The sequence below is a fragment of the Melopsittacus undulatus genome, chromosome 30 (assembly GCF_012275295.1).
Source record: "Melopsittacus undulatus isolate bMelUnd1 chromosome 30, bMelUnd1.mat.Z, whole genome shotgun sequence".
In the NCBI taxonomy this organism is placed as follows: Eukaryota; Metazoa; Chordata; class Aves; order Psittaciformes; family Psittaculidae; genus Melopsittacus; species Melopsittacus undulatus.
In genome coordinates this window covers 231,684-255,219 of record NC_047556.1, presented here as the reverse complement: position 1 = coordinate 255,219, position 23,536 = coordinate 231,684, and the positions used below count along the sequence as shown (strand labels likewise).

Below are 23,536 nucleotides of genomic sequence, written 5' to 3'. Positions count from 1 at the left end.
GGCTCCCATTAAGGAATCATTGAGATCAATGGGGGTCATTGGGATCAATGGGGTTCCCATTAGGGGATCAATGGGACCCCATTAAACCAATACTGGTCTTAAGGGGGCTCCCATTACGGAATCATTGATATCAATGGGGGTCACTGGGATCAATAGGACCCCATTAAGTCCATACTGGTATTAAAGGGGCTCCCATTAAGAGAACATAGGGATCAATGGGACCCCATTAAGCCCATACTGGTGTTAATGGGGCTCCTATTAAGGGAACATAGGAATCAATGGGACCCCATTAAAGCCATAGTGGTGATAATGAGACCCCATTAAGTCCATACTGGTATTAATGGGGTTCCCAATAAGAAGACATAGGGATCAATGGGACCATATTAAACCCATACTGGTGTTAATGGGGTTCCCCTTAAGAGATCAATAGGACACCATTAAACCCATACTGGTATTAATGGGGTTCCCATTAAGGAATCATTGAGATCAATGGGGGTCACTGGGATCAATAGAACCCCATTAAACCCATACTGGTATTAATGGGGCTCCCATTATGGGCTCAATGGGGGTCACTGGTATCAATCCCCCCCCCCCCCCCCCCCCCTCCGGACCATACCACGTGACAAAGGGGGGGGGTGTATCGCCCTCCCCTCCCCCCCCCCATTCCCCTCCCCCCCCCCCCCCATTCCCTTACCTGCAATGGGGGGAGGGGGGGTCCGACCCCCACGTGGTGGGGGGGGGGAGGGGGTGGGGGGGAGGGGCGGGGGGGTCGTTTCCGGGTCCGTTTTCCTCCCCTCCCCCCCCTATTTCCTCTCCTCTTCCTCCTCCTCAATGGCGGCTGCACACACAACGCGGCTCTGAGGACCCCCCCCCCTCCGCGGCCGTGATGGACGCGCCCAAGCCCCGCCCCTCGCCGCTGATTGGCTGAGAGGGCGACTCGGAGGGCGCTGATTGGTGGAGAGCGCCGGAGGGAAGGCGGAAGTCCCACCAAGGGGGGGGGGGGGGAGAGGAGCAGGCAGCGCTGAGGGCAGCCCCGGCGCCATCTTGGAGAGGGGGCCTTGCCCCCTCAGCCGCTATTGGTGAGGGAGCGACGGGAAATAGACCCGAAATCGACGTTTTTTGACCCAAAATTGACGGTTTTTGAGGGAAAATCGATTTGTTTTGAGGCGAAATCGACTCTTTTCGACCCAAAATGCACCCGGAAGCGGTTGGAAAAGGGGGGGGAGGGGGGGAATGAGCGAGGCCCGCACCCCCCCCACCAATCGGTGTGAAGCTGAGGTAAAAATGGTTAAAAAGTGAGAAATAAGGGCAAAAAATAGGGTTTTTGTGTGGAATTAGGGGGGTTTGTGTGAGGAAATGGGGTGATTTGAGGGGATTTGGGGCAAAAAGGGTCAAAAAGCAGGGAAAATTGGGTGAAATGCACCGAAATGGAGGAAAACGACCCAAAATGGAGTAAAACGACCCAAAAATGGAGTAAAATGCCCCAAAAATGGAGTAAAATGACCGCAAAATGGAGTAAAACACCCCAAAATAGACTAAAATGACCCCAAAATAGACTAAAAGACCCCAAAATAGACTAGAATGACACCAAAATAGACTAAAAACGCCCCCAAAATAGACTAAAATGACACCAAAAACCCCGTTTGAGGTGAATAAAAGGAATTAATGTTCATAATTCATCATTTTTGTGGCAAAATGCGCTCAAAATAGCAGTTTTTAAGCCCAAAATGGGGCTTGAAGCAACAAATGGCAGCAAAACACCTCAAAAATGGGCTTTTTTCCTCAAAAAACACCCAAAATTGAGGTTTTTCCACCCAAAATGGAGGTTTTACCACAGAAAATGGGGGGAAATTCCAAAATTGACCATTTTTGAGGGGATTTTGGGGGGAAATGCCTCAAAACCAAGTGTTTTAACCCAAAAATGCAGCCAAATCCATCAAAATGGTTGTTTTTGTTAACAGAAACACCAAAATCCCCCTATTTTAGAGGAAAATTGGGTCCCAAGTTCTTAAAAAGCTGAAATTTGGGCAAATGGGCTAAAAAAACCCAAAATTCACCTTTTTGGTGGTAAAATGATGCAGAAAACTTCAAAAATTATCGAATTTACCTGAAAATCCCCAAAATTGCCTCAAAACACCAAAAATTTCACATCAAATTCACCAAATTCCCCTCAAATCAACCCAATTTGACCCAAATTTTGTCCAATTCACCACAAATTCCACAGATTTGCCCTAAAAATCACCAATTTCATTAAAATTGCCTCAAATTCACTTCAAATTCACCAAATTCTCTTCAAATCAACCCAATTTGACCCAAATTTCATCCTTTTCACCCCAAATTCCATGGATTTGTGCTAAAAATCACCAATTTCACTAAAATTGCCTCAAATTCACCAAATTTGCTCTAAAATTCGTAATTTTTGGTGAAAAATTGAGCAAATTCACTAAAAATCCACAAAAATCCCCCAAAATTCCTCAATTTTCACTTAAATTCCACATTTTTCAAAGGAATTCATTAAAAAAACCCTTTTTTGCCCTTTTTCACACCAAAAAATCTCTTTTTCTCCCCAAACCAGTAGCAAAATTGGGCCAAAAAACCCATTTTTAACCATTTTGCTGCTTCCTAAACTACCTTTTTTTGTTCTGACACCACCAAAACCCCCAAAATTTCCCTTTTTGGCCCCAAATTTGAGGCGTTTTCCACCAAATTGAAGGTTTTTGGTAACAAAAGGGACTTTTTGCCCAAAATCACCCATTTTTGGGGCGGAAATGGGGAAAAAATGCTTCAATTTTGGGGAAAAATGGGTCTTTTTGGTGGGTTTTGATCATTGGCCAATCATTGGCCCCCATTGACCCCATTGGTCCCCATTGACCCCATTGGGTCCCATTGACCCCATTGGTCCCCATTGACCCCATTGGTCCCCATTGATCCCATTGACCCCCATTGACCCCATTGACCAATAGGAGCCCTGCTCCTTAGGGGACATGTCCTTGGCCCCGCCCTCACCTTTGCCTCCCGATGACGTCACAGGAGCCGCGAGGAGCTGTCAGCCAATCAGAGCTCTCGATCCTACAGAGGGAGGTATGATGTCATCCAAGGGGCGGAGCCATCTCCAGCCCCTATAGCCCCCCCATTGACCCCTATATCCCCCTATAAACCCCTATACCCCCCTATAGACACCCATATCCCCCCCATTGACCCCCATAGACCCCTATATCCTCCCTATAGACCCCTATATCCCCCCTATAGATCCCTATATCTGCCCTATAGACCCCCATAGCCCCCCCATACCCCCTATATCCCCCCCATAGACCCCTATATCCCCCCTATTGACCCCCATATCCCCCCTATAGACCACCATATCCCCCCCATAGACCCCAATATCCCCCCACAGACCCCCATATCCCCCCTATTGACCCACATATCCCCCCCATAGACTCCTATATCCCCCCCATAGACCCCCATATCCCCCCCATTGACCCCTATATCCCCCATAGATCCCTTATATGCCCCCATATCACCCCATAGATCCCCTATATTCTGCCTTATCTCCCTTATAACCCCATAGAACTGCCTTATAAGCCCCTATAGTGCCCCCTATCCCCCTCCAGCCCCATGCAGCCCCTATAGGACTCCCCTATAGTGTCCAATATCCCCCCTATGGCCCCATATACCCCCCATAGGCCCCTATAGTGCCCCATATCCCCCCTATGGCCTCATATAATTCTTCCATAGATCCTTATAGTGCTCTATATCTCTTACGTAGTGCCATATATCTTCACATAAGGGTCCTATAGACTGCTATAGGGGCCCATATGCAACCTACAGTGCTCTATATCCCCCCCATAGACCTCTATAGTGCCCCATATCCCACATATAGTGTTCTACAACACCTCATAGTCCTCTATACCACCCCATATCCCCCCCCATAGACCCTTATAGTGCCCTATATCCCTCCATAAACCCCTATAGCGCCCCATATCCCGCCCCATAGACCCCTATAGCACCCCATATCCCACCTATAGTGCCCCATATCCCACCTATAGCACCCCATATCCCTCCCATAGACCCCTATAGTGCCCAATACCCCCCATAGACACCTATAGCACCCCATATCCCTCCCATACCCCACCTATAGCACCCCATATCCCCCCATAGAGCCATATAGTGCCCCATATCCCACCTATAGTGCCCCATATCCCACCTATAGCCCCCCATATCCCACCTATAGTGCCCCATACCCCCCCATAGCCCCCTATAGCACCCCATAGCCCCCCATAGACCCCCTATAGTACCCCATAGACCCCCATAGCACCCCATATCCCCCCTCTATAGCCCACTATATCCCCCCATACACCCCTATAGTGCCCCATATCCCCCCCATAGACCCCTATAGTGGCCTATACCCCCCCCATAGCACCCCATATCCCCCCTATAGCACCCCATATCCCCCCCATAGGCCCCTATAGTGGCCTATACCCATCCATAGCACCCCATATCCCCCCCTATAGCACCCCATATCCCCCCCATAGGCCCCTATAGTGGCCTATACTCCCCCATAGCACCCCATATGCCCCCCTATAGCACTCCATATCCCCCCCATAGGCCCCTATAGTGCCCCATACCCCCCATAGACCCCCATAGCACCCCATATCCCCCCTCTATAGCCCACTATATCCCCCCATAGCCCCCTATAGCACCCCATAGCCCCCCCCATAGCCCCCTATACCCCCCAATAGACCCCAATAGCACCCCATATCCCACCTGTAGTGCCCCATATCTCTCCCATAGACCCCTATAGTGCCTCATACCCCCAACATAGACCCCTATAGTGCCCCATATCCCACCTATAGCACCCCATATCCCATTTATAGAGCCCAATATCCCCCCATAGACCCCCATAGCACCCCATATCCCCCTCTATAGCCCACTATACCCCCCCACAGACCCCTATAGTGCCTCATATCCCACATATAGTGCACCATATTGCACCTATAGTGCCCCATATCCCCCCCATAGAGGCCTATAGCCCCATATACCACCCGTATACCCCTATAGCACCCCATATCCCCCCCATAGGCCCCTACAGCGGCCTATACCCCCCCATAGACCCCCATAGACCCCCATAGCACCCCATATCCCCCCTCTATAGCCCACTATATCCCCCCATAGAGCCCTATAGTGCCCCATATCCCCCCCTATAGCACCCCATATCCCCCCCATAGGCCCCTATAGCACCCCATAGCCCCCCATAGACCCCCTATAGTACCCCATAGACCACCATAGCGCCCCATAGCACCCCATATCCCCCCTCTATAGCCCACTATATCCCCCCATAGACCTCTATAGTGCCCCATATCCCCCCCATAGACCCCTATAGCGGCCTATACCCCCCATAGACCCCTATACACCCCCATAGGCCTCTATACCCCCATACCCCCCCCATAGCACCCCATAGACCCCCATAGACCCCTATACACCCCCATAGCCCCCTATAGCACCCTATAACCCCGCCCCCCCCACCCCCCCTCCCCCCTCCCCCCCCCCCCGTCGCCGCCGATGACGTTTACCTCCCGCGCCATGACGCGGGGGCCGCTCTGCCCCTCCGCCGCCGCCTCTATGCCCCCGCCCACTTCCGCTTCCGGTCCCTCCCCCTTTCCCCCTTCACTTCCGGTTCCGGCGGGAGGGGGGCGCTCTGGGTCGGTCCTCCAAGGGGTGAGTCTATGGGACTCTATGGTTAACAGGGAGCGGAAGTGGAGGGCGGAGTTCCGGTGGGGAGCGGTGGGGACGGAGGCAATGGAGGTGAATGGGAGATATGGGATCTATGGGGTCTATGGGGTGGGATCTATGGGGTCTATAGGGTGGGATCTATGGGGTCTATGGGGTGGGATCTATGGGGTGGGATCTATGGGGTCTATGGGGTCTATGGGGTGAGATCTATGGGGTCTATGGGGTGTCTATGGGGTGGGATCTATGGGGTCTATGGGGTCTATGGGGTGGGATCTATGGGGTCTATGGGGTCTATGGGGTGAGATCTATGGGGTGGGATCTATGGGATCTATGGGGTGGGATCTATGGGGTCTATGGGGTCTATGGGGTGGGATCTATGGGGTGGGACCTATGGGATCTATGGGGTCTATGGGGTGGGGATGGGATCTATGGGGTCTATGGGGTCTATGGGGTGGGATCTATGGGGTCTATGGGGTGGGAGCTATGGGGTCTATGGGGTCTATGGGGTGGGATATATGGGGTCTATGGGGTCTATGGGGTCTATGGGGTGAGATCTATGGGGTGGGAATGGGATCTATGGGGTGGGATCTATGGGGTCTATGGGGTGGGATCTATGGGGTGGGATCTATGGGATCTATGGGGTGGGGATGGGATCTATGGGGTGGGATCTATGGGGTCTATGGGGTGGGATCTATGGGGTGGGATCTATGGGATCTATGGGGTGGGATCTATGGGGTGGGACCTATGGGGTCTATGGGGTCTATGGGGTGGGATCTATGGGATCTATGGGGTCTATGGGGTGGGATCTATGGGATCTATGGGGTCTATGGGGTCTATGGGGTCCATGGGGTGGGATCTATGGGGTGGGATCTATGGGGTCTATGGGGTGGGATCTATGGGATCTATGGGGTGGGATCTATGGGGTGGGATCTATGGGGTCTATGGGGTGGGATCTATGGGGTCTATGGGGTGGGATCTATGGGGTGGGATCTATGGGGTCTATGGGGTGGGATCTATGGGGTGGGATCTATGGGATCTATGGGGTGGGGATGGGATCTATGGGGTGGGATATATGGGGTCTATGGGGTGGGATCTATGGGGTGGGATCTATGGGATCTATGGGGTGGGATCTATGGGGTGGGACCTATGGGGTCTATGGGGTCTATGGGGTGGGATCTATGGGATCTATGGGGTCTATGGGGTGGGATCTATGGGATCTATGGGGTCTATGGGGTGGGATCTATGGGGTGGGATCTATGGGGTCTATGGGGTGGGATCTATGGGATCTATGGGGTCTATGGGGTGGGATCTATGGGGTCTATGGGGTGGGATCTATGGGGTCTATGGGGTGAGATCTATGGGGTCTATGGGGTGGGAGCTATGGGGTCTATGGGGTGGGATCTATGGGGTCTATGGGGTGGGATCTATGGGGTGGGATCTATGGGGTGTCTATGGGGCAGGTTCTGACTCTCTGCTCCCCACAGTTCCCTGGCGGCAGTGACAACTTCCTGGCCATCACTGGCAGCGCTCACCCCTTCCTCAGTGGGGCAGAGGTGAGGCTGGACCCATAGGGACCCATAGGGACACATAGAGACCCATAGAGACCCATAGGGACCCATAAAGACCCCATTGTTTCATTACTCTATAGAGCTTTATTGCCCCTATTGCCCCCATTAGCCCCATTCCCCCCAGCCCCCCATTAACCCCCATAGACCCCCATTACCCCATAGACCCCCATATCCCCCCATAGACCCCCATCCCCCCATAGCCCCCATTACCCCATAGACCCCTATTACCCCATTGCCCCCCATTGCCCCATAGCCCCATAGACCCCATTAACCCCATTGCCCCCATAGACCTTCCACACCCCCAGCCTGGGGGATGAGGAGTTCGAGATCCCCCCATCCCCCCATAGCCCCCATTACCCCATAGACCCCCATAGACCCCATAGCCCCCATTACCCCATATCCTTCCATAGCCCCATGGCCCCCATATCCCCCCATAGCCCCATATACCCCATTGCCCCATAGCCCCAGAAACCCCATAGACCCCATTAACCCCATTGCCCCCATAGACCTTCCACACCCCCAGCCTGGGGGATGAGGAGTTCGAGATCCCCCCATAGCCCCATAGACCCCCATTACCCCATTGCCCCCCATTGCCCCATAGCCCCATATCCCCCCATAACCCCATAGATCCTATATCCCCCCATAGCCCCATATCCCCCATAGCCCCATATCCCCCATTAACCCCATTGCCCCCATAGACCTTCCACACCCCCAGCCTGGGGGATGAGGAGTTCGAGATCCCCCATCCCCCCATAGCCCCCATCACCCCATAGCCCCCCATAGACCCCATATCCCCCCATAGCCCCATAGACCCCATAGACCCCCATTAACCCCATTACCCCATAGACCCCTATTACCCCATTGCCCCATAGCCCCATAGACCCCCATCACCCCACATCACCCCATAGACCCCATTAACCCCATTGTCCCCCATATCCCCCCATAGCCCCATAGATCCTATATCCCCCATTAACCCCATTGTGCCCCATAGACCTTCCACACCCCCAGCCTGGGGGATGAGGAGTTCGAGATCCCCCCATCCCCCCATAGCCCCCATAGCCCCCATTACCCCATAGACCCCATATCCCCCCATAGATCCCCATTAACCCCATTGCCCCCCATAGACCTTCCACACCCCCAGCCTGGGGGATGAGGAGTTCGAGATCCCCCCATCCCCCCATAGCCCCCATTACCCCATATCCCCCCATAGCCCCATAGACCCCCATAACCCCATATTCCCCCATAGCCCCATAGACCCTATATCCCCCCATAGCCCCCATAGACCACCATAACCCCATATCCCCCCATCACCCCATAGACCCCGTAGACCCCATATCCCCCCATAGCCCCCATTAACCCCATTGTGCCCCATAGACCTTCCACACCCCCAGCCTGGGGGATGAGGAGTTCGAGATCCCTCCATCCCCCCATAGCCCCCATTACCCCATAGACCCCATATTCCCCCATATCCCCCCATAGACCCCATTAACCCCATTGTGCCCCATAGACCCTATAGACCCTATATCCCCCCATAGACCCCATTAACCCCATTGCCCCCATAGACCTTCCACACCCCCAGCCTGGGGGATGAGGAGTTCGAGATCCCCCCATCCCCCCATAGCCCCCATCACCCCATAGCCCCCATCACCCCATAGACCCCATCACCCCATAGACCCCCATAACCCCATATCCCCCCATAGCCCCATTAACCCCATTGTGCCCTATAGCCCCATAGCCCCATAGACCCCATAGACCCCATTAACCCCATTGTGCCCCATAGACCTTCCACACCCCCAGCCTGGGGGATGAGGAGTTCGAGATCCCCCCATCCCCCCATAGACCCCATTACCCCATAGACCCCATATCCCCCCATAACCCCCCCATTAACCCCATTGTGCCCCATAGACCTTCCACACCCCCAGCCTGGGGGATGAGGAGTTCGAGATCCCCCCATCCCCCATAGCCCCATAACCCCATATCCCCCCATAACCCCATAGACCCCCATAGCCCCCATTACCCCATAGACCCCATATCCCCCCATAGACCCTATATCTCCCCATAGACCCCATATCCCCCCATAGCCCCATAGACCCCATTGCCCCCCATAGACCCCATTAACCCCATTGCCCCCATAGACCTTCCACACCCCCAGCCTGGGGGATGAGGAGTTCAAGATCCCCCCAATCCCCCCATAGCCCCCATTACCCCATAGCCCCCATTACCCCATATCCCCCCATAGCCCCATAGACCCCATAGACCCCATATCCCCCCATAGCCCCATACACCCCATAGACCCCATTAACCCCATTAACCCCATTGCCCCCATAGACCTTCCACACCCCCAGCCTGGGGGATGAGGAGTTCGAGATCCCCCATCCCCCCATAGCCCCAATCACCCCATAGCCCCCATTACCCCATATCCCCCCATTACCCCATAGACCCCATATCCCCCCATAGCCCCATAGATCCTATATCCCCCCATATCCCCCATTAACCCCATTGTCCCCCATATCCCCCCATAGCCCCATAGATCCTATATCCCCCATTAACCCCATTGCCCCCATAGACCTTCCACACCCCCAGCCTGGGGGATGAGGAGTTCGAGATCCCCCCATCCCCCCATAGCCCTATAGACCCCATACCCCCCCATATCCCCCATTAACCCCATTGTGCCCCATAGCCCCATAGACCCCCATTACCCCATAGACCCCATAGACCCTATATCCCCCCATAGACCTTCCACACCCCCAGCCTGGGGGATGAGGAGTTCGAGATCCCCCCGATCCCATTGGACTCGGACGTCGTGGGTCACTTCGAGGACTTGGGGGGCAGCAATGGGGCAGGGGTGGGGGGAGGGGCCGGAGGGGGTGGGGGTGGGGGAGGGGGGAGTCCGGACCCGGACTTCTCCGCCCCTCCCCCCCCCGGCTCCGCCCCACAAGTGGCCCCTCCCCCTGCCCCCCAAGTGGCCCCTCCCCCCCCCCCGCCCCACTATGGGGTGCAGGGGTTGGAGATGGGGATGGGGCATGCGCTGATGGAGCAGGGAGCTGGGCTGCTGGCTATGGTAAGGGGCTATGGGGTGGCTATGGGGCAGCTATGGGGGGGGTATGGGGCAGCTATGGGGGTCTATGGGGTGGGTATGGGGGGGATATGGGGGTATATAGGGGGGATATGGGGGTATATAGGGGTCTATGGGTGGTATATGGGGGTCTGTGGGGTGGGTGTGGGGGGGTATGGGGGTCTATGGGGCAGGGAGCTGGGCTGCTGGCTATGGTAAGGGGTGCTATGGGGCGGTTATGGGGTGGCTATGGGGTGGGATATGGGGCAGGATATGGGGTGGGTATGGGGGATTATGGGGTGGGTATTGGGGTCTATGGGGGGGATATAGGGGTCTATGGGGGGGATATGGGGGTATATAGGGGTCTATGGGGTGGGATATGTGGTGGGTATTGGCGTCTATGGGGGTCTATGGGGTAGATATGGGGGGATATAGGGGTCTATGGGGTGGGTATGGGGTGGGTATGGGGGGGTATAGGGGTCTATGGGGGGATATGGGGTGGATATGGGGGGGATATGGGGGTCTATGGGGTGGATATGGGGGTATATAGGGGTCTATGGGGTGGGTATGGGGGTCTATGGGGTGGGTTTGGGGGGTATGGGGGGGATATGGGGGGATATGGGGGTCTATGGGGCAGGGAGCCAGGCTGCTGGCTATGGTAAGGGGGTGTGGGGCGGCTATGGGGTAGGTGTGGGGGGGGTGTGGGGGTCTATGGGGGGATATGGGGTGGATATGGGGGTCTATGGGGCGGGTATGGGGGTCTATGGGGTGGGTGTGGGGGGGGTATGGGGGGATATGGGGTCGGTATGGGGGTCAATGGAACAGGGAGCTGGGCTGCTGGCTATGGTAAGGGGCTATGGGGCAGCTATGGGGTGGGATATGGGGGTCTATGGGGTGGGTATGGGGGGGTATGGGGGGGTATGGGGCAGGGAGCTGGGCTGCTGGCTATGGTAAGGGGCTATGGGGCAGGATATGGGGTGGCTATGGGGTGGGATATGGGGTGGGTATGGGGCAGGATATGGGGGGGGTATGGGGCAGGATATGGGGGTCTATGGGGTGGGTATGGGGGGTTATGGGGGGATATGGGGGTCTATGGGGTGGGTATGGGGGGTTATGGGGGTCAATGGGGGGGATATGGGGGGTATGGGTGGTATAGGGGTCAATGGAGCAGGGAGCTGGGCTGCTGGCTATGGTAAGGGGCTATGGGGCAGGATATGGGGCGGGATATGGGGGTCTTTGGGGTGGGTATGGGGTGGGTATTGGGGTCTATGGGGGGATATGGGGGGGATATGGGGGTCTATGGGGGGATATAGGGGTCTATGGGGCAGGATATGGGGGGATATGGGGCGGGTATGGGGGTCTATGGGGGGGATATGGGGGTCTATGGGGTGGCATATGGGGGTATATGGGGGGGTATGGGGGTCTATGGGGCAGGGAGCTGGGCTGCTGGCTATGGTAAGGGGGTGTGGGGCGGCTATGGGGTGGATATGGGGCAGGATATGGGGGGGGTATGGGGTAGATATGGGTGTCTATGGGGGGGATATGGGGGTCTATGGGGTGGATATGGGGGGTCTATGGGGTGGGATATGGGTGTCTATGGGGTGGGATATGGGGGGGTATGGGGGTCTATGGAGCAGGGAGCTGGGCTGCTGGCTATGGTAAGGGGGAGATGTGGGGCAGCTATGGGGCAGGATATGGGGGTCAATGGGGGGGATATGGGGGTATATAGGGGTCTATGGGGGGGTATGGGGGTCTATGGGGGGATATGGGGGTCTATGGGGGGGATATGGGGGTCTATGGGGCGGATATGGGGTGGGATATGGGGGTCAATGGGGGGGTATGGCAGGATACAGGGGGGATATGGGGTGGATATGGGGGGTATAGGGGGGGATATAGGGGTCTATGGGGGGTTAAAGGGGGCTATGGGGGGATATGGGGTGGGTATGTGGGTCTATAGGGGGGATATGGGGGTCAATGGGAATATGGGTGTCTATATGGGGGGATATGGGGGTCAATGGGGGGATATGGGGGTCAATGGGGGGATATGGGGTTCAATGGGGGGGTATAGAGCTCTATGGGGTGTATGGGGTGGATATGGGGACATATGGGCGGTATGGGGGGATATGGGGGTCTATAGAGGGGATATGGGGGCCTATAGGGGAATATGGGAGGGATATGGGCAGATATAGGGGTCTATGGGGTGGAAAAGCCATTTTTGGGGTGGAAAATCACATTTTTGGGGTGAAAAATGTCTTTTTCGGTGCCCAGAGCCCAATTTTGGGTTAAAAACCGCTGGTTTTGGGTCTGTTCCCCCCCCCATAGGAGCTGGAGGCCTCCATGAGCACCCCCTACAGCACCACCCCCCCCGTCACCATCGACGTCCCCATAGCGGGGCTGCTGGGCCCGGGTCAGCTGACCACCATCGACCAATCAGAGCTCAGCACGCAGCTGGGGCTGAGCCTGGGAGCCAATGGGGGGGCAGGAAGCGGAACCCCCCCTCCCCCCCCCCAAGCGGAGGCCCCGCCCCCCCCCGAGGAGAGGCTCTCGCCCCCCCCATCCCCAACGGGGTCTATGCAGGAGGAGGAGGCTGAGGAGTTCCGGAGGGTGAGCAGACCATAATAGGTCAAAATTGAGCCAAAATGGGCCAAAATTGACCCAAAATGAGCCAAAATCACCCAAAAATGAGCCAAAATGACCCAAAATTGCCCAAAATCGCCCCAAAATGACCTAAAATACCCCAAAATGATTCAAAATTGCCCCAAAATGAGCCAAAATCACCCCAAAATGAGCCAAAATGACCCCAAAATGAGCCAAAATCGCCCAAAAATGAGCCAAAATTGACCCAAATGAGCCAAAATGACCCAAAATTGCCCAAAATCACCCCAAAATGACCTAAAATACCCAAAAATGACCCGAAATAGCCCCAAAATGACCTGAAATGACCCAAAACTGTCCAAAATTGCCCCCAAATGACCGCAAATCACCCCAAAATGAGCCAAAATTGACCCACAATGTCCCAAAATGAACCAGATCGCCCCAAAATGAGCCAAAATTACTCCAAATTGCCCAAAATTGCCCCAAAATGACCTAAAATGCCCCAAAATGACCCAAAATTGCCCTAGAATGACCCAAAATACCTCAAAATTACTCAAAATAACACAAAATCACCCCAAAATGACCAAAATTGCCCTAAAATGATGAAAATGGGTCCAAAATGACCCAAAATTGCCCCAAATAGCCCCAAAATGACCCTAAATTGCCCAAAATGACTCTAAGTTACCTAAAATGAGCCAAAATCACTGCAAAATGAGCTGAAATCACCCCAAAATGAGCGAAAATCACCCCAAAACAGCCCAAAATAGACCCAAAATGACCCAAAATCCCAATAAATGACCCCTAATTGCCCCAAAATAACCCAAATTGCCCCAAAATGAGTCAAAATCACCCCAAATTGACCAAAATTGCCCCAAAATGCCCCAAAATCTGACTTATTTCAATATCAACCAAACTTTCATTTTCTTACAATTTTCCCATTTCCTTCTATTTCCCACCCATTCCTCCCCCCCCCCCCCCCCAGGCCCCCCCCGCCCCCTCCCCCCCCCCTCTAGCTCCGCCCCCCGGCCCCTGCGACCCCCCCCGTGTTCGGGGCAAGCCCCCCAAGAAGGGCAAGAAGAAGAAGGACCCCAATGAGCCCCAGAAGCCTGTGTCTGCCTATGCCCTGTTCTTCCGGGACACACAAGCTGCCATCAAGGGGCAGAATCCCAGCGCCACCTTCGGGGAGGTGTCCAAGATCGTGGCCTCCATGTGGGATAGTCTGGGGGAGGAGCAGAAACAGGTGAGATTTGGGGGAAAATTCGAGAATTTGGAGAAATTTGGACAAAATTTATACAAAATTTGGACAAATTTGAAAATTTTGAGAAAATTTAGGTGGAAATTTGAAGATTTTGGAGGAAAATTCGAATTTTGGAGGAAATCTGGGTGAGAATTTGGAATTTTGGAGGAATTTAGGAGGAAACTTGAGAATTTTGGAGGAAACTTGGAATTTTGGAGGAAATTTGGGTGAGAATTTGGAATTTTGGAGGAAATTTAGGAAAAAATTTGAGAATTTAGGAGGAAATTTAGGAGGAAATTTGAAAATTTTGGAGGAAATTTTGAATTTTGGAGGAAATTTTGGTGAGAATTTGGAATTTTGAAGGAAATTCAGGAGGAAATTTGAAAATTTTGGAGGAAATTTGGAATTTTGGAGGAAATTTAGGTGAGAATTTGGAATTTTGAAGGAAATTTAAGAGGAAATTGAAAATTTTGGAGGAAATTTGGAGTTTCAGAGGAAATTCAGGTGAAAATTTGAGAATTTCGGAAGAAATTCAGGGTGAAATTTTGGAATTTTTGAGAAAGTTTAGGAGAAAATTTGAAAATTTTGGAGGAAGTTTAGAGGAAAATTTGAGAATTTGTGAAATTTTGAAATATAGGTGAAAATTGAGGAAGTTGTGAAATTTTAGAGGAAATTTAGGAGGGAATTGGAGAATTTTGGAGGAAATCTAGAAAATTTGAGAATTTCTGATATTTTGAAATATAGGTGAAAATTGAAAGAATTGTGAAATTTTGGAGGAAATTTAGGTGGAAATTGGAGAGTTAGTGAAATTTTGAAGAAATTTAGGTGAAAATTGAAGAATTTGTGAAAATTTGAAGGAAATTTAGGTAGAAATTGGAGAATTGGGGAATTTAGGGGGAAATTTGGAATTTGGAAGGACATTTAGGTGGCTGCCATCAAGGGGCAGAATCCCAGCGCCACCTTTGGGGAGGTGTCCAAGATCGTGGCTTCCATGTGGGACAGTCTGGGGGAGGAGCAGAAACAGGTACAGATTAATGGGGGGGGGAATAGGAGAATTTGGGGGGAATTTAGGGGAAAATTTGAAAATTTTGGATGAAATTTGGAAATTTGGAGGAAATTTGGGTGAAAATTGGAGAATTTTGGAAATTCTGGAGGATATTTAGTTGTAAATTGGAAAATTAGAGGGGATTTAGGTAAAAATCTGAGAATTTTAGAAGAAATTTAGGTGAAAAATCAGAATTTTGAAAGAAATTTAGGGGGAAATCTGGAATTTTGGAGTAAATTTAGGTGGAAATTTGGAATTTTGGAGGAGATTTGGGTGAAATTTGGAATTCTGGAGGAAATTTAGGTGGAAATTGGAAAAATTGAAATTTAGGTAAAAATTTGAGAATTTTGGAAGAAACATAGGTGAAATTTTGAGAATTTTTGGATTTTTGAACGTAATTTAGGTAAAAATTTGGAATTTTGGAAGAAATTTACATGGAAATCGAATTTTGGTGGAAATTTAGGTAGAATTTTGGAGGAAATTCAGGTGGAAATTTGAGAACTTTGCAGAAAATTTAGGAAGAACTTTGAGAATTTTGGAGAAAATTTAGAGGAAAATTAAGGAATTTGTGAGATTTTAAAAAATTAGGTGAAATTTGAAGAATTTGTGAAGTTTTGGAGGAAATTCAGGTGGAAATTGGAGAACTTGTGAAATTTTGAAGAAATTTAGGTGACAATTGAAGGATTTGTGAAATTTTGGAGGAAAGTTAGGTAGAAATTGCAGAATTGGAGGAAATTTAGGGAGAAAATCAGAATTTTGAAGGAAATGTAGGTGGGAATTTGGAATTTTTGATGGAATTTAGATGGAAATTGGAGAATTTGGGGAATTTTAGAGAAAATTCAGGTGGAAATTTGAGAATTTGGGGTATTTTGGAGGAAAACTAGGTGAAAACTTGAGAACTTGTGGATTTGAGATTGGATGGAGTTGGATGAAATTTGATATTGAATGAATTTGGGTGGAATTCGGGTAAAATTGGAGGAATTTGGGATGAATTTGCATGAAATTTGAGGAATTTTGGTGAAATTTGAGATTTAATGAATTTTAGTAGAATTTGGGTGAAATTGGAGGAATTTGGGTGGAATTTGAAATTTGAGATTTCATGAATTTGAGTGGAATTTGGGTGAAATTTAAGGAATTTTGATGAAATTTGAAGAATTTGAGTGGAATTTGAGTGAAATTTCACATTTGACATATTTGGGTAGAATTTGTATGAAATTAGGCAAATTTTGCCAGAATTTGAAGCCATTTTGGGCCCAAACCATGTGATTTTGGTGTTCCCTCCCCAGGTGTACAAGAGGAAGACAGAGGCAGCCAAGAAGGAATACCTGAAAGCCTTGGCCGCTTACCGAGCCATCCTGGTGCGTGCTATGGGGCTGGGCACATTTGGGGTGAAATCAGCCCAATTTGGGTCTATATTGTTCTGATTGATGTGGTTTTAGTGTTGTTTTAGTTTGGGGTGAATTCGACCCGATTTGGGGTCTATATTGTTCTGATTTATGTGTTTTTAGCATTATTTTGTTTTGGGGTAAATTCATTGCAATTTGGGGTTTATATTGATATAATTAATGTGTTTTTAGCATCAATCTGTTTTGGGGTGAATTCATCTAGATTTGGGGTTTATATGGGTGTAATTAATGTATTTTTAACATCAATCTTTTTTGGGGTGAATTCATCCGAATTTGGGGTCTATATTGTTCTGATTTATGTGTTTTTAGTATTAGTTTATTTTGGGGTAAATTCATTATAATTTGGGGTTTATATTGGTGTAATTAATGTATTTTTAACCTCTATCTCTTTTGGGGTGAATTCATCCCAATTTGGGGTTTATATTGTTCTGATTAATGTGTTTTTAGCATTGTTTTATTTTGGGGTGAATTCATTGTGATTTGGGGTTTATATTGATGTAGTTAAGGTGTTTTTAATATTGTTCTACTTTGGGGTGAATTCTTCCCAATTTGGGGTTTTATGCTATTTTAATGAATGTATTTTTAACATCAATCTGTTTTGGGGTAAATTCATCCCAATTTGGGGTTTATGTGATTTTAATGAATCATCCCAATTTGGGTTCAAATCATCCCAATTTGGCCTGAAATCCCAATTAGGGATGAAATAATCCAAATTTGGTTCAAAATCATCCCAATTTGGGTCAAAACCATCCAAATTTGTTCCAAAATCATCTAAATTTAGCCTGAAATCCCAATTTGGGCTGAAATCACCCAAATTTGGGTTAAAATCATCCCAATTTGGGCTGAAATCATCCAAATTTGGGTTAAAATCATCCAAGTTTGGGTTGAAATCACCCAAATTTGGTCCAAAATCATCCAATTTTGGTTAAAATCATCCCAATTTGGCTCAAAACCATCCAAATGCATTCCAAAATCATCCAAATTTAGTCTGAAATCCCAATTTGGGCTGAAATCACCCGAATTTGGGTTAAAATCATCCCAATTTGGCTCAAAATCATCCAAATTCATTCCAAAATCATCCAAATTCAGCCTGAAATCCCAATTTGGGCTGAAATCCCCCCAATTTAGGTTAAAATCATCCCAATTTGGGTTCAAATCATCCCAATTTGGGCTGAAATCCAAATTTGGGTTAAAATCATCCAAGTTTGGGTTGAAATCATCCAAATTTGGTCCAAAATCATCCAAATTCAGCCTGAAATCCCAATTTGGGTTAAAATCATCCCAATTTGGGCTGAAATCATCCAAATTTGGTCCAAAATTATCCCAATTTGGTCTAAAATCATCTCAATTTGGGTCAAAACCATCCAAATTCATTCCAAAATCATCCAAATTCAGCCTGAAATCCCAATTTGGGCTGAAATCACCCAAATTTGGGTTAAAATCATCCCAATTTGTGTTGAAAGCATCCCAATTTGGGTTAAAATTTTTCAAATTTGGGTTAAAATCATCCAAGTTTGGGTTTAAATCATCCAAATTTGGTCCAAAATCACCCAATTTGGGTCAAAATCATCCAAATTCATTCCAAAATCATCCAAATTTAGCCTGAAATTCTAATTTGGTCTGAAATCCCCCAAATTTAGGTTAAAATCATGCAATTCCTGTTAAATCTATGCTAATTTATGCTAATTTCTCTCTTTTCTCTCCCATCCAGACCTCCGACCCCCCCCGACGCCGACCCCTCCGCCCCTCCCCCCACCCCCTCCCCCCCCCCTCCCCCTCCCCCCCCCCCCATCACCCAGATCCTCATCCCCAAACAGCTCCTGGCCCCCTCATTGGTCGCCGTCATCCCCGTGCGACCTCCGACCCCTCGCCTCCAACCCCCCCCATTACAACCCATGCCCACCAGTACCCCCACTGGTGTCACCCCCCCCGTTACTGGGGCCCTATTGCAACCCCCCCCCCCATTACAGGCCATGCAGTCACATGGTACGACCAACATGGCCCCCCCCCGGCTGCGGTTGACCCTTCCGGCCCCTCCCCCCAGCCCCTCCCCCACCCCCCCCACCCCCCCCCACCACATCAAGATCCTGCCCCCCCCCATCCGGGTGATGGGGGCGGGGGGGGGAGGGGCGGGGGGGGGAGGGGCCAAGGAGGGGGGAGGAGAAGAGGAGGCCGAGGAGGAGGTGGTGGAGATGGTGGGGGGGGAGTTCGGGGGAGAGGTGAGTGGGGGGGGGGGAGGGGGAGTGGGGGGGGAGGTGGGGGGGGGAAATTGGGGAGGGGGAGGGGAAGGGTGGGGGAAATTTGGGGATTTTTGGGGAAATTTCGAAATTTTGGGGGGAATTTTGGGGAAATCTGGGGAGAAATCGGGAATTTGGGAGGGAATTTGGAGGAATTTTGGGGAAATTTGGAATTTTGGGGGGAATTTGGGGTAAATTTGGGGAGAAATTGGAAGTTTGGGGGGAATTTTGGGGAAATTAGGGGGGAATTTGGAGGAATTTTTGGGAAATTTGGGGGGAAATTTTGGTGAATTTGGGGGAAATTGGGATTTTGGAGGGAATTTGAGAAGTTTTGGGTGAAATTTGGGGAGAAATTGGGAATTTGGGGGGAATTTGGAGGAATTTTGGGGAAATTCGGAAATTTTTAGGAAATTTAGAGGAATTTTGGGAAAATTTGGTGGAATTTTGAGGAAATTTGGGGGAATTTGGAAATTTGTGGGGAAATTTGGGTGAAATTTGGGGAAAAATTGGGAATTTGGGGGGAATTTTGGGGGAGTTTGGGGAGAATTTGGAGGAATTTTGGGGAAAAACGGAAATTTTGGGGAAATTTGGAGGAATTTTGGGGAAATATGGAAATTTGGGGAAATTTGGAAATTTTGGGGAAATTTGGGGGAATTTGGGGAGAAATTGGGAATTTGGGGAGAATTTTGGGGAAATTTGGGGGGAAGTTGAGGAATTTTGGGGAAATTTGGAAATTTTTGGGAAATTTGGAGGAATTTTGGGAATATTTAGAAATTTGGGGGGAATTTGGGGAGAAATTGGGTATTATGGGGCAAATTGGGGGGAAACTTGGGGGAAATTGAGAAATTTGGGGGGAATTGGGAGGAATTTTGGGGAAAATTGGGGGAAATTTGGGAAGAAATCAGGAATTTGGGGGATTTTGGAGGAAATTTGGGGAAGTTTGGAAATTTGGGGGGAATTTTGGGGAAATCTGGGGGGAATTTGGAGGAATTTTGGGGAAATGTGGAGGAAATTCATCCGGGTGATGGGGGCGGGGGGGGGGAGGGGCGGGGGGGGGGAGGGGCCAAGGAGGGGGGAGGAGAAGAGGAGGCCGAGGAGGAGGTGGTGGAGATGGTGGGGGGGGAGTTCGGGGGAGAGGTGAGTGGGGGGGGGGGAGGGGGAGGGGGGTGGGGAGGGGGGAAATGGGGGAGGGGGGGATGGGGAGGGGGGTGGGGGAGGGGTTGGATTTGGGGAGAAATTGGGAATTTGGGGGGAATTTTGGGGAAATCTGGGGGGGAATTTGGAGGAATTATGGTGAAATTTGGGGGGAATTTGGGGAAATTTGGGGAAAATTGGGAATTTTGGGAAATTTGGAGGAATTTTGGGAAAATTTGGGGTAATTTGGAGGAATTTTGGGGAAATTTGAGAGGAATTTTGGGGAAATCTGGGGGGAATTTGGAGGAATTTTGGGAAAATTTGGAAATTTGTGGGGAAATTTGGGGAGAAATTGGTAATTTTGGGGGAATTTGGAGGAATTTTGGGAAAATTTGGGGGAATTTTGGGGAAATTTGGAAATTTGCGGGGAAGTTTGGGGAGAAATTGGGACTTTGGGGGAAATTTGAGAAATTTTGGGGAAATTTGGGGGAATTTGGGGGAAATTTGTAAATTTGCGGGGAAATTTGGGTGAAATTTGGGGAGAAATAGGGGATTTGGGGGGAATTTGGAAGAATTTTTGGGAAGTTCGGAAATTTTTGGGAAATTTGGAGGAATTTTGGGAAAATTGGGGGGAATTTTGGGGAAATTTGGGGAGAATTTGGAGAAATTTTGGGGAAATTCGGAATTTTTTGGGAAATTTTGAGGAATTTTTGGGAAATTTGGAAATTTGCAGGGAAATATGGGTGAAATTTGGGGAGAAATTGGGAATTTTGGGGAAATTTGGGGGAATTTGGGAATATTTCTGGGGAGATTCAGAAATTTGGGTGGAATTTGGGGAAATGCAGAAATTTGAGGGGAAATTTGGGGGAAATTGGGAAAAATTCAGAAATATGGGGGAAATTTGGGAGGAATTGGGGAATTTGGGGGGAAATTGGGGGAATTTTGTGGAAATTTGGGGGGAATTTTGGGGAAATTTGGGGAAAATTTGTGGAGAAATTGGGAATTTGGGGGGAATTTTGGGTTCAATGGGATCCAATGGGGCTCAATAGGAGTCAATGGGAGTCAATGGGTTTCAATGGGACTCAATAGGGCTCAATGTGCCTGTGCTGTTCCCTTAGGCTGACTCCCCCCCCGGGCTGGCAGTGGAGCTGGTCCCTGAGGACCCTCCCCCCCCGCGCTGCATCCGGGCTGGATGTGGGAACCCACCAGTGGCCAGTGGGGACTGGGATGAGGAGTACTGCAGCAGTGAGTGCGTGGTCAGGCACTGCAGGTGGGCACCAAAACACCCCCAAAACGGTAAAAATCACCCAAAAACACCCCAAAACGGTCCAAAAATGGTGAAAATCGGCCCAGAAATGGCCAAAATAGACCAAAAATGGTCAAAATCGGACCAAAAATGGCTAAAAACGGCCCAGAAACACCCAAGTTACTGCAGCAGTGAGTGTGTGGTCAGGCACTGCAGGTGGGCACCAAAACACCCCAAAAATGGTAAAAATCACCCAAAATCACCCCAAAACGGTCCAAAAATGGTGAAAATCGGCCCAGAAATGGCCAAAATAGACCAAAAATGGTCAAAATCGGCCCAAAAATGGCCAAAAACGGCCCAGAAACACCCAAGATAGAACGTGGTAATAAAAACAGCCAGAAAACACCCAAAAATGGCCAAAAACACCCAAAACCGGCCACATTAACCCCAAAAATGGCCCAAAAATGGTAAAAATGGACCAAAAATGGTCAAAAATGGACCAAAAATGGCCAAAATAGACCAAAAATGGTCAAAATTGGCCCAGAAATGGCCAAAATCGGCCCAGAAACACCCAAGATACTGCAGCAGTGAGTGCGTGGTCAGGCACTGCAGGTGGGCAACAAAACACCCCAAAAACGGTAAAAATCACCCAAAAACACCCCAAAACGGTCCAAAAATGGTGAAAATCGGCCCAGAAATGGCCAAAATAGACCAAAAATGGTCAAAATCGGCCCAAAAATGGCTAAAAACGGCCCAGAAATGGCCAAGATAGAGCGTGGTACCAAAAACACCTAAAAATGGCCAAAAACCACCCAAAAATGGCCAAATTAACCCCAAAAATGGACAAAATAACCCCAAAAATGGACAAAATGGACCAAAAATGGTCAAAATTGGACCAAAAATGGCCAAAAACGGCCCAGAAATGGCCAAGATAGAGCGTGGTACTAAAAACACCCAAAAACGACCAAAATCACCCCCAAAATGGACAAAATAACCCCAAAAATGGACAAAATCACCCCAAAAATGGCAAAAATGGACCAAAAATGATCAAAATCGGCCCAGAAATGGCTAAAATAGACCAAAAATGGCCAAAATCGGCCCAGAAACACCTGAGATACTGCAGCAGTGAGTGCGTGGTCAGGCACTGCAGGTGGGCACCAAAACACCTAAAAACACCCCAAAAACGGCCAAATTAACCCCAAAAAACACCCCAAAATGGCCAAAAACGCCCCCAAAAGGCCCCAAAACACCCGAAAATGGTAAAAATGGACTGAAAATGGTCAAAATCGGCCCAAAAATGGCTAAAAATGGCCCATAAACACCCAAGATAGAGCATGGTCAGGCACTGCAGGTGGGTACTAAAAACACCCCAAAAACACCCAAAAACGGCCCCAAAAATAGCCAAAATCACCCCAAAACACCCCCAAAAATGCCCTAAAACGGCCAAAACCACCCAAAAACAGCCCAAAAATGGCCAAAACCAGCCCAGAAACACCCAAAAAGCAGCCAAAGCCACTCAAAAATGGCCTAAAAATAGCCAAAATTATCCCCAAAACACCAAAAAAGGCCAAAATCACCCCAAAAATGGCCCCAAATCCCTATTTCTGACCCCAAATTCCTTTTTTTCCCCCAAATCCCTGTTTCTGACCCAAAATCCCTGGTTTTAACCCCAAAATCCCCATTTCTGACCCCAAAATCCCTCTTTTTAACCCCAAATCCCCATTTCTGACCCCAAAATCCCTTTTTCCCCCCAAATCCCTCTTTTTAACCCCAAAATCCTTCTTTTTAACCCCAAAATCCCCCTTTCTGACCCAAAATCCCTGTTTTTCCCCCCAATCCAGGGACGTGTTCCTGGCCTGGCTCGCCGCCCGCAACTCCAGCCCCAACAACGTGGTCTTCGTCAAGTGACCCCATTGACTCTTATGGGGCACGGCCCTATAGACGCTTATGGGGCACAGCATCCCCATAGGCTCTTATGGGGCACAGCATCCCCATAGGCTCTTATGGGGCACAGCATCCCCATAGGCTCTTATGGAGCATCCCCCTATAGACACTTATGGGGCATCCCCTATAGACACTTATGGAGCACCCCCCCCATTGGTACTTATGGGGCACAGCATCCCCATAGGCTCTAATGGGGCACAGCATCCCCATAGGCTCTTATGGGGCACAGCATCCCCATAGGCTCTTATGGGGCACAGCATCCCCATTGACTCTTATGGAGCATCCCCCTATAGACACTTATGGAGCATCCCCCCCCATTGGTACTTATGGGGCACGGCC

General features: G+C 49.9%; 2 protein-coding genes across 2 annotated transcripts in view; one reads left to right on the top strand and one right to left on the bottom strand.

Annotated features, from left to right (window-relative positions):
• CHD8 (chromodomain helicase DNA binding protein 8) overlaps nt 1-5,638 on the bottom strand; it is a gene marked incomplete at its 3' end in the record, with an annotated part of 90,963 nt that extends 85,325 nt beyond the window's left edge. Inside the window, exons 1-2 of the mRNA XM_034072505.1 lie at nt 5,571-5,638; nt 3,007-3,069 (exon numbers count right to left, since the gene is read on the bottom strand). The remainder of the gene's footprint in view (nt 1-3,006; nt 3,070-5,570) is intronic.
• TOX4 (TOX high mobility group box family member 4) lies at nt 3,024-23,316 on the top strand. The gene is made up of 13 exons (XM_034072504.1): nt 3,024-3,081; nt 5,745-5,802; nt 7,215-7,283; nt 10,033-10,159; nt 10,283-10,359; nt 12,676-12,957; nt 13,592-13,628; nt 13,962-14,188; nt 16,517-16,588; nt 18,348-18,378; nt 18,806-18,855; nt 21,126-21,277; nt 23,095-23,316. The coding sequence occupies exons 2-13, from the start codon at nt 5,797-5,799 to the stop codon at nt 23,159-23,161; spliced, it is 1,197 nt and encodes a 398-aa protein (XP_033928395.1). The 5' UTR covers nt 3,024-3,081; nt 5,745-5,796; the 3' UTR covers nt 23,162-23,316.
• Nucleotides 23,317-23,536: the final 220 nt, after the last annotated feature.